At 42.9% G+C, this 17,327-nt stretch overlaps 1 protein-coding gene across 1 annotated transcript; it reads right to left on the reverse strand.

Moving 5' to 3' along the window:
• Positions 1-2,260: 2,260 nt before the first annotated feature.
• Positions 2,261-16,114, reverse strand: KIFBP (kinesin family binding protein). The gene is made up of 7 exons (XM_063133027.1): positions 15,547-16,114; positions 10,399-10,497; positions 8,147-8,226; positions 7,879-8,062; positions 6,417-6,501; positions 5,233-5,342; positions 2,261-4,095 (listed from the first exon to the last, which is right to left on the reverse strand). Exons 1-7 carry the CDS (start codon positions 15,937-15,939, stop codon positions 3,217-3,219), a joined length of 1,830 nt encoding a protein of 609 aa, XP_062989097.1. The 5' UTR covers positions 15,940-16,114; the 3' UTR covers positions 2,261-3,216.
• Positions 16,115-17,327: the final 1,213 nt, after the last annotated feature.

Raw genomic sequence — 17,327 nt, forward strand, 5'->3', positions numbered from 1 at the left:
GTTTCCCAGATGCAGGATTTCCTCCATTCTAAAATGTTGAAATGTCTCTCCTAAGGCTGTAAGAACTTTAAGTTAAAATGTACTATTTTTGACCCTGGCCCTTCTCCCCCTCCCCACCACTGGAATGCAGCCCTTGAGAGCTTCTCTGAAATTGAAATTGGCCCTCAGGCTAAAAGAAGTTCCCCATCCTTGCTAAACAGTGTGCAAAGTCAAGAGGTGGAAAGGGAATATTTGAGGTTTTAAAAAAAATGAATTCAAAATGGCCAGTTTTCACCCTGTTGTTTATTTGTTTATTTATAGTATTTTTATCCCGCACCTCAACCAAAAAGACTCCCAGAGCAGCTTACATTCAGTAAAAAAGACAGTCCTGGCCCTCAGGCTTACATTCTTAAAAAAAGGCAAGAAACACGAGGAAAAGGGGAAGAGGGGGGAAAGAAAAAGTAATTAAGGAGATTGATTCAGCAGGGCTGGTGGGAAGGCCCTGCTCCCCACTCCCAAAGGAGGGGCAGACCAACAGTTATGTGGGAGCGTCTATGAATTCTGAATCTTCAAAGCTTGCATGTGCATGAAAAGCACATCTTCTCAGTGGGCTGAGGTCAAGAATAGGATATCAACAAGAGGAAAGCCAAAACAAACACACATTCATTATTTCTCTTCTCCTCAGGAAAGGAGATGCCTGGCATCTTTGATCTAAGGAGGAACCAGTTAGGTATTAGTATTACCAGTCAGGCTTCCTTTGCTTGTCAGTCTCCCTGGCTTTCTGGAGAGCACTTTTCATAGAATCATAGAATAGCAGAGTTGGAAGGGGCCTACAAGGCCATCGAGTCCAACCCCCTGCTCAATGCAGGGGGTTTCTAATGCCCCTCCCTCACAGCGTTGGAAAATTTGGGTTCTTCAACAAAGGAAGTACTTTGGCAGCTCCTGCTGGTTGCAAAGTAGGAGAAATTTCAGTGCTAATTAATGGCTGCAAGTTCTGCCTTTGTATTGCTGTGTACGTATTGTTGAACTTTGGTGTTTAAGATGGATAGTGTTTTCACCAGTGCTAGAGAATTGCTGTCAAAGACCTTCCTCTTCCACTTCAGTTCAGATGGTTTGCGGGCCTTAGCTTTCTTAGTTAATTTTTAGACTACAGTGACATTCAGTGAGTGGTCTTGTGTGTGCAGATCACTAATTGCATTCTTAGAAGTGGTTGGTACTGCTGTAAGCATCTGACTCAAAGCCACCAAGGATGCCACTGGAGTGGTCAGAAGCCTGACAGTTGTTCAGGCACGTCCTTAGAAAGGGGAGACATCTCCAAGCCTCTAGATGAGTAGATAATTGATGGGCTCTGCTCCGCTGACTTAGTCAACGTTCACAGTGCCTATTCCAAGAGTAAAGCTTGGAGCCTTGCAGAACGATTACGGCACATGTAGGTGGTAAAAGCCCGGCAAAAGGAGCACGTGTCCACCTTGTGCCCTTTGTCAAGATATGAGAGGCAAAACTGAGTGCCTCTCTGTTGGTGGAAGTTTTACCCCACAGTGAACTCACTTGCAGAAAGGGGCCCCAGAGGGCTATAAGCCCTCAGGCTGCTGTGGAAAACACAAAGAAAAAGAAAAACCACAAACTCAAAGATAAAAAGAATGAGGAGACAGAAAGAGAAAAATGAAAAAGAAAAGATCCTCAGCTTGGTTTTTTCCCTGGTAATGAACAATGGAGAAGCTTTCCAACAAGGCTGCCAAAGCGGCGGTCAAAAAGAGAACTAAGGGGACAGGTGAGAACACTGGGCATGTGTGAAGGGATAATGGGGTCAGGTTTCCTGCCAAAATTCCTCAGCTATAGAAGTTTCCTCAGTGGGGCTCTGTGCTGGCGCAGAGCCCATATGCGTGATGCACAGAAACCATAAATAACCACCACCATTTCCCAGTAAAACCAGACGTATTACACTTATGGGAAAACCATTAAGTGTCACAACATATCCCTGCAGAACCCCTGAATTCAGTATTATATAGAGACGATATACATACCTTGTAGACATGCATATTTGAAGGTATGTACGCATGTCATTTGTATTCCTGAAAATAGTACAATAGTACAGAAGCACCATCTGTCTTCTGCTCATGTACCATGCCTTGTACTTGTGAGAAAGTCGATTATATTCCAACAAATATAATTGTGCACAAAGGTGAGCTTCCAGAGACTCTCAGTTTTTATTACTTCTAATCCTTACAGCTGTGAAGACAAAGTGTTTAGGAAATGTCTTGTGAAGCTGCAGAAGCTGAGGCATAGTTGAATTATTATTTTATTTTATTTTAGCATGTTTATACACTGGCTTTTCTCCAAAGAGTTCCGGACAGTTTACAGCAAGTCAATAATTTAACAATTAAAGAAATTAGATTCCCAATGGCCATAAGGTGGAGCTTTAGTGTCTATAACATTTTGGTCTTATACCTAGAAATATGTAATACAAGTGCAAATGAATTATACAGATCATAGAACTCAGGTTCTCTTTACATAATGTTTGCTTAACTTGGTGCAGAATTTTTTATTATTATTATTTTAGAATGGAGTAAACAGAGACCTGACAAAAGGTTTGATAGAATCCAGAGTGTATTTAAGACTTAGGAGAAAAAATAGAGCAGGTCTACACTGCCAAATAGGTCACAACACACACAAATAAAAGGATGTCAAGAGAATGTACAGTCAGGCATGTTTATTTAATGATCCCTTTAAAAGGGTTGGACAATTAAACATATACAAAAATAAATATGACACCATTAAATTAGCAATCTGTTAAAAAACTCAAGGAAAATTTAATGAGGAATCTAAAATTCTGCCTATACCACTGTACCTAAAGGCTATTTGTGGGAATGGATTGGACTGTTAGCATAACCTACCCAAAAAGTTACCCATTGGAGGAAACAGTTGGAGAACAGCACTAGTCAGAAACTGGACCACATGGTGGATGGAGAAAAATAAGGCAGGAAGGTTTGCATGTCAGCACAGAGCAAGCAATACAGAGCACCAGTTGGCCACTCATTGTATAATTAATATTGAATTGTGGGAGAACTACTACATTTGACAGTTTTCCATTTGATACGGGCTCTATGTTGCCTGTCACAGTGGAAGCTCACAACAGAAGAAGATGCTGGGTTATTACAAGGCAACTGCCATTAAGGGAAACCATCTCTTTGGACAGAGATCATGTTAATATTGCACATTTCTATGGAAGGAAGAAGTTTAAGTGAAAGTAGAAAGCTTTGCTCTTAGCCTCTCCATTCTTGTTGGAAGAAGACCAACCATTTCTTTACTGAGTTCTAACTCAGTTTCAATGGCCTGGACGGCCTCAGTGTGCTTCTCACAGTAGTCTACCAGAAAAGAGTAATATTCCAATGAGGTCTGCATGTTCTCCAACTGCTTACTGCCTTCGGAAGTAATAAGCTTGCCATAAAGGCGTGCAATATGAAACTTGGCCACCATTGCAGGGCGAAGAACATCCTCCTCCAGGATCTCAGGGAAAACCTTATCAGGGTTCCTCAGTGAATCTAAAAAGAGTTCATAGAATTTCATTGCCAGCTGAGCAAGAGAATTTATTTTCTTTATTGTGTGGGAGTCAAGCTCCTCTAGTCTATTACCAATGGCCACCTTTAAATCCATCATCTCGTAATAGGTATCTGCTAGTTCAAACTGAAGCTGCCTACTGAGGAGCAGATAATACTGAGGGTTTAGGCCTGCATATATTTGCTCCAACATATCAATCCTACGCTTGTGCATCTTGCAACGCCTCTCATAATCTTCTTCAAAGAAAGCCAGCACCTTGAACAAGGCACTATGATCCTGAACAATTTCAATGTGGTCAGTGACATACCCATCTACCTGAAAAAAATCTTTAGCTTCATTGACATAGTTCTGACCCACCAAGAAGACTTCCCTGGCTTCGTTGAAGTCTAATGGGAACACACAGCTTACTTTTTCTTCCATGGCCAAAATAGAGTCACACAGATCACTAGTTCCAAAGAGAACAGCCTTCTTCCTCCCTTTCTCCTTCTCGTCCTCCTCTTTTTTCTGCTGGGCCTTAAGCTCTGACTGTCTGTCCGGATCGAGCTCACCAATGTTGTCCTAAAACAAAAGCACTCAGGTGTAAAATATTTTTGCCATAACAGGTTCAGAGACTAAATACCACTATTGATAAACTATTCACTTCATAGGAACAACTTCTGTTACTCCAATGCTGCTTGTAGAATAGAAAAGCTCATCAGTTTGGGATTTCTGGGTTTAAATGCACCAATTCAGAAATTTCAGTATTTCTTCCCTGTTCTGTATAGCAAGAACTCCTAAGAGGTCTCCATATATTTTTCTCTCATTTATGATGGCAATTCAACAGAAACAAACTAAGCTTGAAGCAGCAAGATAGAGCAAGGGGCATTTAAGAGATTTTGCAACAATTCGCCAACCAGTTACTCTGGGATAGTTTCCTTGATTTCACTTGAATTATTACAGAGCAAATGGTTTCAGGATTACAACACAACAGATCGTGTGGATACCAAGTATCACTCTTGTTATTATTATTATTTTTTTACACACACACCAAATAGATTTTTGGTACTTCTTAAATGCCATGTTTTTTTCCTTGGGGGTGGGGTATTCATTCCATCTCACTGTTTACACCACAGTGGACTGGGTTATAGGGATGTTTTTCTTGAACTGGAAGCCTCAACAACTCACATATAAGGAAAATCTAACATGGCAGTCAATATTACCCAGCCAATTTTGATCATAATGGAGATACTGAAATTGGCATGTCACTGTGACACCTGGAAATACCAGGCTTGCTTACCTGACCTAACTGATGAATATCTACCTTGAGGAAAAGCCTCTCACTGGCTCCAATAGTGGGCCTTTTTCAAGTCTAACTGCTGCATGCATGAAGGGGGGAGAATCTGGTTGTGCGCACGTGCTGTGTGCAAGTGTTATGTGCAAGACTAAACAGGTGCATGTGTGCTTTGTTTTATGTGTCAGGATCTGTATATATGAGAAGGGGTATGTGGACGGCCCCACTGACTTTTTGCTTGGGTCCCAGCCACCACTGGCATGCAGCCCCCAGGTGTTGAGCCATGAGGGAATTAACCTCTTAGGCTGAAAGCGGCTCCCTCCCCCTGCTCTAGAGTCTCAGCATCACTAACAACTGTGTAACAATTTGGGGTTGATTACTATTGCAAACATTAAAATGGTTCTTTGCACTCATCTCCTCTTTACCTCAAGCGACATCCGGGCTCCCTGCAACAAGTTCAAGCAGTATTTAATCCAACATCTGGCAATTTCAGCTTTCCTCTGTAGAAGATCTTGTTGATCTTGTTCCGTTTCATCTGATTTAAAATATCACAAACATTTATTAGGCTAGAGGGATTTCCAGTTGGAGGGCTCTTAGCATTTAGAGTCAAAAGACATTGTGCAGCTACTCTGCCTTTTCCTCCTTAACTAGTTTGTGTTTTTTGTGGAAAGAAAAATAATGGAAGCAGCAGTGGGAAAACACGGGACGGCTACAAAATGAAGACACGATGTCTGAACGCCCCCCCCCCCCCGCCCTCCCTTGTAAAATTCCCTGAATAAGTCAGGGTGAATGCAGGGCAAGAGGCTTGTCTGGAAATACCCTAGTTCACAGCTAGATTTTGAAAAGCTTTCTTAAGGGGGGGGGGGAAAGGTTAACCACCCAAAGTCCTTGTGGTGTTTGTGTGTTTTGCCTGTGTGCATGCACATGTGTTTCTGGGAGCATTACCAGTTTGCCTTCTGTGAAATGGGTATTTCAGATTGTCTTTTGTGAAATGGGTGTTGGGAGCAGCAAATTGTGGGTTCGGAAGAGTGGTTTTATGTTTTGGAGCTCAGACCCCAGCTCTGCCTTGTACTTAGTTTCTTGGGCAAGTTACTTTTCTTTTAATCTCACCATTTTGCCTTTTGGGAAATAATAATAATAATAATAATAATAATAATAATAATAATAATAATAATATATTTGTTACCTGCCTCTCCCTCTGGATCGAGGCGGGGTACAACACAATTAAAAACAACATAAAATACATAAAACTAATTCAAACATTTAAAACCAGTGCATCATTAAAAGCAGCACACCATTAAAAAAAAGGTGTGTTCTGACAGGACATGCTCACCAAGGAGGCTATTTTGTAAATAGGCACCCAGAAGCCATTTTGTGAGATGCCCAACAACTTTTTCAAAATTCCAGATGTGCCCACTGGCCCAAAAGGGTTGGAACTAGTCCCACAAAGTCAATGGGGCAGTGAAAGTGATTAGACCAGATACCACATGCAGGAAATAAAAGGAGGATCAGTTACTAAAACTATGAATACCGAGCAGAGCATCTAACATCCATACTAACCCATTTAACTCAAACCCACAACAGTTGAGAATGCAATGAGATGACTTACTGTCCTCTACAGATGGCACCTGTCCAGCTTGGCCAAAGATGACACTGGCAGCTGCTAAACAATGCCTGGACTCCATGAAACAATGCTGTGTGGAGAAAGCATGGTGGTGTTTGTTCCTGGCACATAACAAGCTACTACTTTCAGTGAATAAATGCTATAAAGTCATAGAATATTATTGGTTTGAAATTAGAAGCCTGAATGTGTGGATGCTGAAAGATTTAGGCACAAGATCTGACAACACTGTACAGTAAGAACTCTAAGGGCAAACACACAGGGCTGGTGCCAGACTATTTTGCGCCCTAGGCAAGGTGAGCTACTTTCACACACACACACACACACACACACAAATGCCAATTTTGATTTTTAAGAACATATGTTTCCTGGAAAAAATAAGAAGCACAAAACTTGAAACTGCTAAATTTATAGCAAACAAATTGGAAAGGAACGTCTATGGGTCTAAAATGCATTATTTAATAGGAATATCACCTCCAAATCATCCCCCCCAACTCACACGTATGTGCACACACACACACTCAGCATCGCTCACTCCAAACAAACACACACATGAACACATGCATTCACTCAAAGACCCCATGCACCCCATTCATGTTCCAGAAGTCCAATCGTGGAGCCGCCCATCCCAGCGTCCCTGGCTTCACTTCGGCGGGTGAGATGGCGCCTCGCGCCCATCCAACTGAAGGGAAGCCAGGGACGCTGGGGTGTGTGTGTGTGGCTCCACGTTCAGACTTCCACCCAGAAGTCACCCTGGAGGGAGGCTTCCAGGTGGAAGTCCGAACGTGGAGCCGCCCACCCACCCCAGCGTCCCTGGCTTCCCTTCAGCTGGATGGGCACGGGGCACCATCTCACCTGCCCAGGCCCAGCTGAATCCTCGGGCCAGCTCACAGCCAACGCGCGTGAGTGCTGCACTGCGCCCGGCACCCCTCTTAGCTTGGCGCTCTAGGCGGCCGCCTGAGTGGCCTCTATGGTAGCACCAGCCTGCAAACGCAGAATTGTCTCTTCAGGAGTGCCCTCACAAGACACACAGCCACCACAGAAAAATGGAAGAGTAACATTGTAAGTTCCTCCCATGCTCGTCACCTGAAACATGGCTGGAGGCTGGGAAGTACGGGGAAATAGCAAGGCAGAGGAGGAGAGGTGAGAGAAAGAGCAAGGTTTCGAAGGTAGAGAAAGAAGGCTGCCCTAACATTTCCCAAAGTTTCTATTAAAAATCAGCAAAAATCACCTACTCACCCTTTTTGCCAGCAGAAATCCTTCATTGGAGCAAGGTATGGATCCAAGTTGAACTTCGGCCCCACTGATTTCAATAGGAAACAAGTTTGACTAACTAAGTCTACACCTGACCCAATGACTGGCAATGAGGGCCACACCACAAGCATGATAGCTGATCAATCAGCAACTCTTAACAAATTGGGTACATGGAAGAAAATATTTAAGCCATTACCTTGTTGAGATAATACTGAGACAAAGTAGCTGCATTGAGCGCCCATTCTACTGGATAGTAGCCACTATACTCAAGCTGCCGTTTGAGGGTGGTATGGCAATACTGCGCAGCCTTCTCAATCATTTCCAGATGCTGGTAGACTTGGGCCAGATAATATAGCGTATGAGTATAGACTTTCTCAAATCTGGGGAAATAGGGGGTTTAGATTTAATTTTAAGACAGGCACTCCCCCTGCTCACCTCCAACTTTTGCTTTAGTCAACACACACCTTTTTGATCTCTCTTGGTCAGACAGTTTCTCTTCTTCAGTCATAAAGTGTTCATTGGAATCAAGTGGAGGATTCCCACTCTGCAAAACACAACATATACTGAAGATAGTATGTTCAGCACCTTTGTGCTCGCTCTACTGGCTGTATTTTGGTATTGCACAGAACGTAAAGCTAAAAAGAAGTATCTTGAGGCATCCTGAAAGGTCCTTATTGCATAAGACATCTAAGTTGCAGACATCAAAGGTAGTTAACTCTCGATATCACTTAAAAATACTTCCCTACTGTATGGCAGAACCAGTTATTATGCACCGTTAACCCCACATACTTCTGTAAACCTGTTTTCTCTACTGAAAATGTTAACCATTCTGGTATTAAAAGAACTGTAGCTTGCCGTTTTGTAGTACTGAAAATAAGAGGGTGAATTTTTAAACAAATACATTTCAGTAAATTTAACAATATAGAAACAAACAAGCCAAAAACTCGGAAAGAATGCACTTTTCTGTGTGGTGCCCCAGCTTTGGAATCCCCTTCCTAAGGAAGTCTGACTGGTGCCAACACGACAATCTTTCTGGCGCCAGGTCAAGACATTTTATATGGCCAGGCATTTTAACTTTGTTTTATTGGTTCTGCTCAGCTTGATAATTCAATATGCTTGTTCCCTTCAGTCTTATTTTTAAATGAAGATTGATGAGTTACGTTATATGTTTTTTATTATTGTATGCCACCCTGGAATCCACCAGGAGGAAGGGTAGGTTAGGGATTTTTTTAGAGAAGAGGAGAAAACTGAGGGGAGACATGATAGCACTCTTCAAATACTTGAAAGCTTGTCACACAGAGGAGGGCCAGGGTCTCTTCTTGATCACCCCAGAATGAAGGACACGGAATAATGGGCTCAAGTTACAAGAAGCCAGATTCCAGTTGGACATCAGGAAAAACTTCCTGACTGTTAGAGTAGTGTGACAATGGAGCCAATGACCTAGGGAGGTTGTGGGCTCTCCCACACTAGAGGCATTCAAAATGCAGCTGGACAGCCATCTGTCAGGGATACTTTAAGGAGCTTTATAGGCTCCTTCCAACTCTATGATTCTATGAAAAAAGTGTTCCAGTGGAATGCCTGAAGTGGAAATAATTATAATTTTTAACCTTGTTGAACTAGGGGGGCTGGATCCTTAAGTCAGGTATGACTCAAGTGGGATAGGACACACTTGTTGGAATAAGACTGTTGAGACTAGGGAAATGGCCAGTCAAGCATGCAGAGGTGCACCTAGGGAGAGGGTAATAATCCAGGAAAATATAGCTAAGAGGTGAGAGCTGGGAGAAGTTTCCCAATCTACTCCTGGTAAGACCCATCAGAACCTCCAATGGATTTTTTTTAAGTAACAGGCACTTGATCCTCAGACCTTTCTCCACAGTATCATTATTCTTTAGCCTAAGGCAAATTCACTGAATAAGACCAGAACAACATTTAACAAGAAGCAACTGAAATATCTTCAGCTTTGATTTTTAGGACTTGCCAAAATACAGCATTCCACTGTTTTCATAAAAGCTGTGTCAGAGGATTGAAAAACACTGGAAATGCCTCCTGAGGCAGCTCAGTGTATAAGTAGTGCCTCAGAGACTATAACAAAGGCCCCATTGTGCCGATGCTCTGGCACAGCAGAGTCAACAACTTAGAAGGCTGCTTGTTATGCATAAAGGGTTTATAATTCCTCCTGATGAACAAAAAACCCTTCTTTTGGACAACTAGATCTGCTTGATTCTGTGCAACATTACAGCCAAACAAGAAGTACACAATTTTAAAAAGAATATTAGAATGCAATTAGTAATAATTGAAGTGTCATTGAACTGTTTTATAGATGTTTTATGTCATTACAGTGACAACAAAATTTTCATCTTGTAGTGATGCTAATCTTCTAACCAACTGTTTGCACTAATCAGTCTGTTTAGAGGCTAACCATTTTTGAAGTTATTTAAAAGTAAAATTACAATAGTAGATATATTTCTCAGGTGGCACGAACTATTATCCATTTCCCAAAGAACAGCATCCAAGAGGAAAACAGTCATATATGCTCACAACACATTTTCTCAAAAAGTGCTACCAGTCTCACAACGTAAGATCGGGCCACCAACTTGCAAAGTCCAAGTCCATTATTCCATGACTGCAATGCACCGCATTAAAACATACAATTTTGCTTATTGTGGCAACCAAGGCATATTGCAGAGACATCAGGCAAACTCAGTCCATACATTACCTCTTTCATGTATTGATTATACAAAGCCTCTGCAGATTCCAAGTAAGTCTGTGCTGTTTTAATGTTATCTCTTTCCGACCACAGGATACCCAGATTATTCTACAAAATAAGAGATGGAATTGTTAGTTCTAAAATTATGAATGGCGCAAGGATGGAATTCACATTCACTGAACAGACGTTGGAGGAACATGGGGTTGCCCTGGAACTAGTAATAACAGAATTACACTAAGTGTGAATACTAGAATTGTTAAATGCCTTAGAAGAGCCTTCCCTAACTTGGTGACCTTCAAATGTGTTGGACTACAACTCCCATCATCCTCAGTCAACATGGCTACTGGCACTAGGCTGGGGAAGGCTGCCTTAGAGGCAACTCCTGGGAAGGCCAGCCAGTGACCTGTGACACAATATCTGAATATGATCAGATGCTAAACATTTCTCCACAGGTATTGTAATAGGTACCCTTTTCAAACCCATCGTTCTAAGACCCAATTGGGCAATGAGAATGGGAGCCACTACCACAGCTTTGATTTTAACCACTTGCCCAGACACTACAGGAGACTTGGGATTTCACTGAGGTGAGTAAGTGGGTTGCCAGAAGAGGGATGGAGCTTGCTCGGCACCTCCTCCAGCAACCTGCTGCGTTTCTATGCTGGGCATGGAGGAGGGAGCTTTCATTTCTCTGCACCCAGCACCCAGTAACCAGTGGGCTACAGTGAGAGGGGCAGAAGTGCCCTCCTACACGCCCAGCATAGAGACCAAGAGGGATGGCGGTGGAGGGAAGGAGTGGTACCACTGCCAGCCTGGTGGTTCTATGCTAGCAAGTGACCCTCCTGTGAGTCTAGCATAGAAACAGGGTGTTCTGGTAGCAAAGAACAGGGCGATCCATGCCTTCACCACCAGCCCATTGAAATTCTGTGCTGGACACTTAGGAGGCGAAGCCTTTTCCTGCACACTCAGCACAGAAACCAGGCAGGCAAGACCAATTTCTAATCAGCAAAATGCTTTCCATGCATTGTTTTTTAATTGGTAAGAAAGGCTGGCAAACAAGGGACAGAGTGCTCCAACCCTTCTACATCAGCCCTACAGGAGTAAAAAGCAGGCAGGTAAACATTTTTTATTATTTACTTATTTTTATTTATTACTGCATTTATATCCTGCCATTTTTTCCTCCAAGGAACCCAAGGTGACGTACATATAGCTTCGGCTATTGGGCGGTATAGAAATGTAATAAATAAATAAAATAAATAATCCTCCTCCTCTCCATTTTATCCTTACAACAACAACCCTGTGAGGGAGGTTGAACTGAGAGTCTGTGACTGGCTCAAAGTCACCCAGTGGGTTTCCATGGCCGAGTGGGGACTAGAACCCGCATCTCCCGACTCCCAGTCCAACACTTTAGCCACTACACTATACTGGCAAGCTAGTAACTCTTTGGTGCCAATTGACAAAGCTGTATTCCATGTGGTATAGTCCCATGCCTAGAGATGTGAAGGCCTGTGGGGGGAGGGGCAGGAAAATGAGGCAAACAACCATTTTCTTTTCATTTTTCTCAAAAGATAATTTCTATTTCCTCCCCCAAAAGCTGGAACAACTGTAGAGTATGCAAAGAAAAAAATTTTTTTAGAATGAATAAAATACTTAAAACAAGGTGTTTACATATTGTTACTCAGCCTTTACTCCCCACAAACAATTGCTAAAAACTATGTCATAAGAAGACCTTTATAAAAAGATTAGAAATGTAACATTTCTAGAAACAATGAAGCCATGGAGGAAGATTCAGATTGCTTAAAGTTTCTTAAATTAGGTGTTTTTTTAAATCGTCTCCGTAAGAGTCCCAGCACAGTTATTTCTTCCATTCCTTATTAAGAACATTGATCTAATGTATCTTTACTGATAGGGATTTAGAGAAGCTTTAAATCATTCTCAGTTTCCCAACACATGAGTAAAATCACAGTACAATTATCTGGAACAAAATGGGTATTCTTGCCACTTTGTTTTATTGAGTCCTGTGTTTCTGGACTTGTTCTAGTTAGATGCTGTTGTAGCCAATTGCTGTAGCCAATTAATGTAGTTCTAATCTACCACCCACATGTGAAAGAACACTGTAGATTATCCTGCCACTAGATGCAACGGAACAGCATGTGGGTTCTCCCAGCTATGTTTCTTTCTTTCTCTCTTTCTTTTTTTAATTAACTTTGAGACTTGGGTCTACAGAACTCACTATCAATTTTTAATAAAGTTCTCAATTATACCTCACCATTAGGAAGTGCTGCCTCAGCTATAAAAACTTGTAACTGCTGCCACGAGAATGAACCCTCTCTACTTAAAAGTATTCAGTACCCTGGTTCCTATGGTGTAGGCATATGATTGACAGTGACACCCCCAATAGAGACAACGTTTCAAAATGATAAAAAAATAAGATGTCCATAAATGGAAATTATTTACAAAAGTGATTAAAATGCCACTCTTCAAACAACAGATTTAGATTGCTTAAAGGTTCTTAAATAAAGAATGGTTGGTTACTATTCCTAGGCTGAGTCTTTTCCAGCCAAGTAAAGTCTCAATAGCTTTTCCTTCAAACCAGATTTTCCTAAATTCAATTCCACAAGCAGGAACAGGTTTAGGAAGCTCCCCAAACCTCCTCACTAATTTTCTTTTGCCTTCAGTTCTTCCTGCTTATTCTGGGGTCTAGGATGATTCTACGTGCTGAAGTTACCTCTGGTCAGCCCTGAAATCGAAAATATGTTACGTATAACTTGCTTGGCTCATAAAATTATCATGTTTGGTATATTAAATTTAAAAGGATAGCTTATTCAGACAATAATTACAGATTTAGTAACTGAATTTACTTTTTAAAGTTTGCAATTTTCATGATAATTTTATGAGCAAACTGAATTATACATAATGCTATGTATAAAGCTACCTTCCTCAACCAGAGGTTTTGGACTAAAAAACCCCAGCATTCCCAACCATCAGCCATGATGGTCGGGGATACTGAAGTCCAAAACATCTAGATGGTACCAGGTTGGGGAAGCTTGTCCTAAAGCAACAAAGTGACTTTAAATCTATAAAGAGCACTATATCAATCACTTCCAACCCGGATCAAGGAATTGTGCTGCTGTGAGAAAGGGTAAAAGATTGCTAGCATCCTCGCCAAAAAAGAATTCTCAGGGTACGTGTAGTGGGGTAAAGACAGTTAACTTGGAATAAAACTGATATGGTTGTAGTATTAATAGGTCGAGGCCACATTTTCTGTGCTTCGTCCAACATAAGCTCCCTATATGTTGGATTCAAACCAAATATGTTGGACTCGGAGATCCTGTAAGTGGAGTTCTGTTCACTGAACCTTCCACTCTTAAAAGAAGGGTGGGGAAGAGGACTATTGTTTGCAGTTTCCCTGGTCTGCTCTGAAGGGCTAGAGGACAGCATGGGAAGTGGTGCAGGAGGAAGAGGAAATTGCTTCCCCTCACTTTTCCATCAGATCTCCAAACCATCCACAAACAGCAAGGGCTCTTCTTTTTTTGCAGAAGAGTAACTCTGGATCTAAGCCAATGGATCATTCAACCAAAGAGTTAGTCTAAGTGTATTACGTAACTCAATTTCTGAAGACCATATTAAGAACACCAGAAATGGTAGCCAGCCTGCTGTTACATAATTTATTGGGCTGACAAAACTAAAGCACAGCCAATACACAAGACAACAGAGGTCAGTATCATCTCCACCTATTTCATGAATCAACTATTCTTGCCCCACAAGTGTTACTTCTGACTTCCAAAAAGACCAATACAGAAAGCAATGCCTTTGCCAATCAATTGGTATAAAAATGCTCTATCAGTTTCAAAATCCCAAAAAACATTTTCACCAGAAAGAATGGTTGGCCACTGAAAATAATACACATTTTGATATGCACCCGAGCTGATGTCAAACTGCTCCTCTATAATCTATTCTGATCAAAGAATATATCTCACTCAGCTATTGAACCTCATGAAGCCTAGAAACTTATATTATCTCTCTCTTAAGTAGTCTACACAGCACATATCTCAACAAAAGGACTTAGTGCATGCGGGCACAAGCACCCTGTTTTATGGCATATAAATATGGCTCTATCACTTGCGGCATCAGTCATTACGATTAGAGGAACTGGCAGCTCCTGTGAATTCACGGCTGCCCATTGCCCTTACCCATGGTTGTGAGAAAACCCTTAGACCAGTGGTTCCCAAACTTTTTCAGGTAACCGCCCCCTTGGTCCCACAAACTCATGCCCAGTGCCCCCTACCTTACACTATAAAAATCATTATTCAGAATAGCGGTTTTCAACGACCCATTAAGGAAGATTATTTATTTATTTATTGCATTTCTATATCACCCAATAGCCGAAGCTCTCTGGGCGGTTTACAAAATTATAAAAATAATAATAAAAATTATAAATAATAAAAATTATAAAAACAATAACAATAAAATTCAAAACAGTAACAATTAATTGAATATTTATTCAAAATCCAATTGGTGGATCAAGTCCATAATTGATGGACTTGATCCAGTGATATCATCTTTTCAAAGTCTGATAGTCATTTAGCAAGAATATTAGATATCACATTTAGTAACTAGGGTAGAGTACCTCACTATTCCATAAATTCTTAATGTGATGGATGGGCTTCTTAAACTGTATTAATACATGTGTGGATTCTTCCCCTATATGGCTTGGGACCAAACTACCTTCTCCCATAAAAATGTCCCTGGGTTTTAAGACCTTCTGGAGAGGCGCTTCTCGGAAAAGACCACTTCAAGCACCCCCCTCTCACCCCTTTGCCTCTTAGCGCCCCCTTATGCAATCCCACCGCCCCCAAGGGTGCAGTACCGCCCACTTTGGGAACCACTGCCTTAGACCATCCTTTCCCAACTTGAGGCCCTCCAGAGGTGTTGGCCTGTAACTCCCAGCATCCCCCCACCCAGCCTGGGGCCTTCCAAAAGTGTTGGCCTACAACTCCCAGCATTCCCCAACCACCATGGCTGGTTAGGGGATGCTGGAAGTTGTAGGCCAATACCTATGGGACCCCAGGTTGGGAAAGGTTGCCTTAGACTAAGAGCAGCAGCACAGCCTGCTTCGGGTGGAGCCCCCCGGGGCCTGCCGAGCCACGTCTTCCCCACCTGGGCCTGGATGTAAAGGGAGACGCACTCCCGGGAGAGGCGGTGTCGCTCCAGCAGCTGCAGGCATTTCACCAGGTGCTCCTCGCCGGCGGAGCACTCCTGGGTGTCGGTGTGGTTCACCCCGAGCTCGTACTCGACCGCGGCCAGCCGCACGGCGCGCAGCCGCTCCCTCACGTCGTCAGCGGCTCCATCTTCGCTAGCGCCCGGGGCGCCTTCGGCCTCTCCCGCCTCCTCGGAGCCCAGCACCTGCTTGATGCCCTCGAGCAGCTCCCGCGCGGCGTACTTGGAGCGGTACGGCTCGGTCTCCGGGTCCTTCTTGGACTCCACGTACGAGAGGTTGACTGCGCTCCGGAGCGCCTCGCAGAGCGAGGCCCACTCGGCGGGGGTCGCCATCTTCTTCCTTTCCCCCCACGCTCTTCTCCTTCTCTGCTGCGTCGTCGTCACTCGTCTCTCTCTCGCTTAGTCGGTTGGCCCTATTCGTGCCCACTCTTAAGCTCTTGCCGCGGTATTCCGCATGCGCGGACAGATGCGCACCGCGCAACGGGACGCGCTGCCGGCTCCAGTCGCCATGACTGTATTCCCTTAGTTAAAATGGAGGCAGGATAGACAGGGAATGTCGTCAGCCGTCAAAGGCTGATGGAGCGGAGCGGAAGCCGTCGCTAATGCCAAAGCCACGCGCGGAAAACCGATGCCGGGCCTCATCGAAATGTGTGAAGGTGGTTGCTAAGAAACTTGGGATTCAGTGGACGAATCTACATTACGCTTCAAAGCAGCTTAAAAGTCACTCCCACCCCGGATCAAGGAATTGTGCTGCTGTGAGAAAGGGCAAAGGGTTGCTAGCATCCTCGCCAAAAAAGGATCCTGATTTATTGGGCAAGCGTAGCGGGGTAAAGGCCGTTAACTTGGAATAAAACTGATAGGGTTGTAGTATTAATAAGTCGAGACAGTCTCTTATCAAAGTCATTTCCTTAGGTCTCAAAATCTATATTGAATGCTTATTTTTCCATACTCCCACTGTCAGCACATTTGAGCACCTGCTAAGACCCCTAATACAGCAGAGGCCCACTGACAAACACCCCATGAACCTCCGCATCCTTTTCACAATTGCAACTTTCTTCTTCGTTGCCTCTTGCTCTGGCCCAGACAACAGTGGTAATGAAAAGGAGCAACAAATGGTTGTGAGCTGCCTTGGGAGGGCTTCTGCCCTGAAAGGCGGCTAAGAAATATTTTAAATAAATTAAATAAACCAGATGGCACCGCTCACTGTCTCTCTGCATGTTGGCAAGCGAGTGGTAGCAATGGTGAGGATGACGAGCTGTAGCATCTAGTGAAAATGGGGGTGAGAAGGTAGATTTACTGAGGTAAGGGCCACATTGAGGGTGGCTTTCCTAAGGACCCTGAAAAACATGGATCCCTGCCCCCAGATTTAGAACCACTCATTTGAAAACCAAACCCCAAGAAGTGGGGGCTGGAGTTCCTATTACTTCATATTTAAATTTAAAATCCACCTAAGAAAACATCTATTACCTTTCTCATCCCCAAGTGGTTCATTCCACTTCTACGAAAATTTCATTTTTATACTTTAACAACCAATCTATTTAGGATATCTAGCATGTAAAAAAAAAAGGAGGGGTAGCTTTTATCACCTTTCTCCGTCACTCCCTTGGTGAATTCAGACTCCAGGAATTTGAGTACCAGAACAGAATGCAGCTCAGTCTTTCCATGCAAAAATCCACTCCTGGTATCCCATCCTTTCTTTATTTTAGCTGTATTACAATATT

The sequence above is a fragment of the Elgaria multicarinata genome, chromosome 8 (genome assembly GCF_023053635.1).
Source record: "Elgaria multicarinata webbii isolate HBS135686 ecotype San Diego chromosome 8, rElgMul1.1.pri, whole genome shotgun sequence".
Taxonomy (NCBI): domain Eukaryota; kingdom Metazoa; phylum Chordata; class Lepidosauria; order Squamata; family Anguidae; genus Elgaria; species Elgaria multicarinata.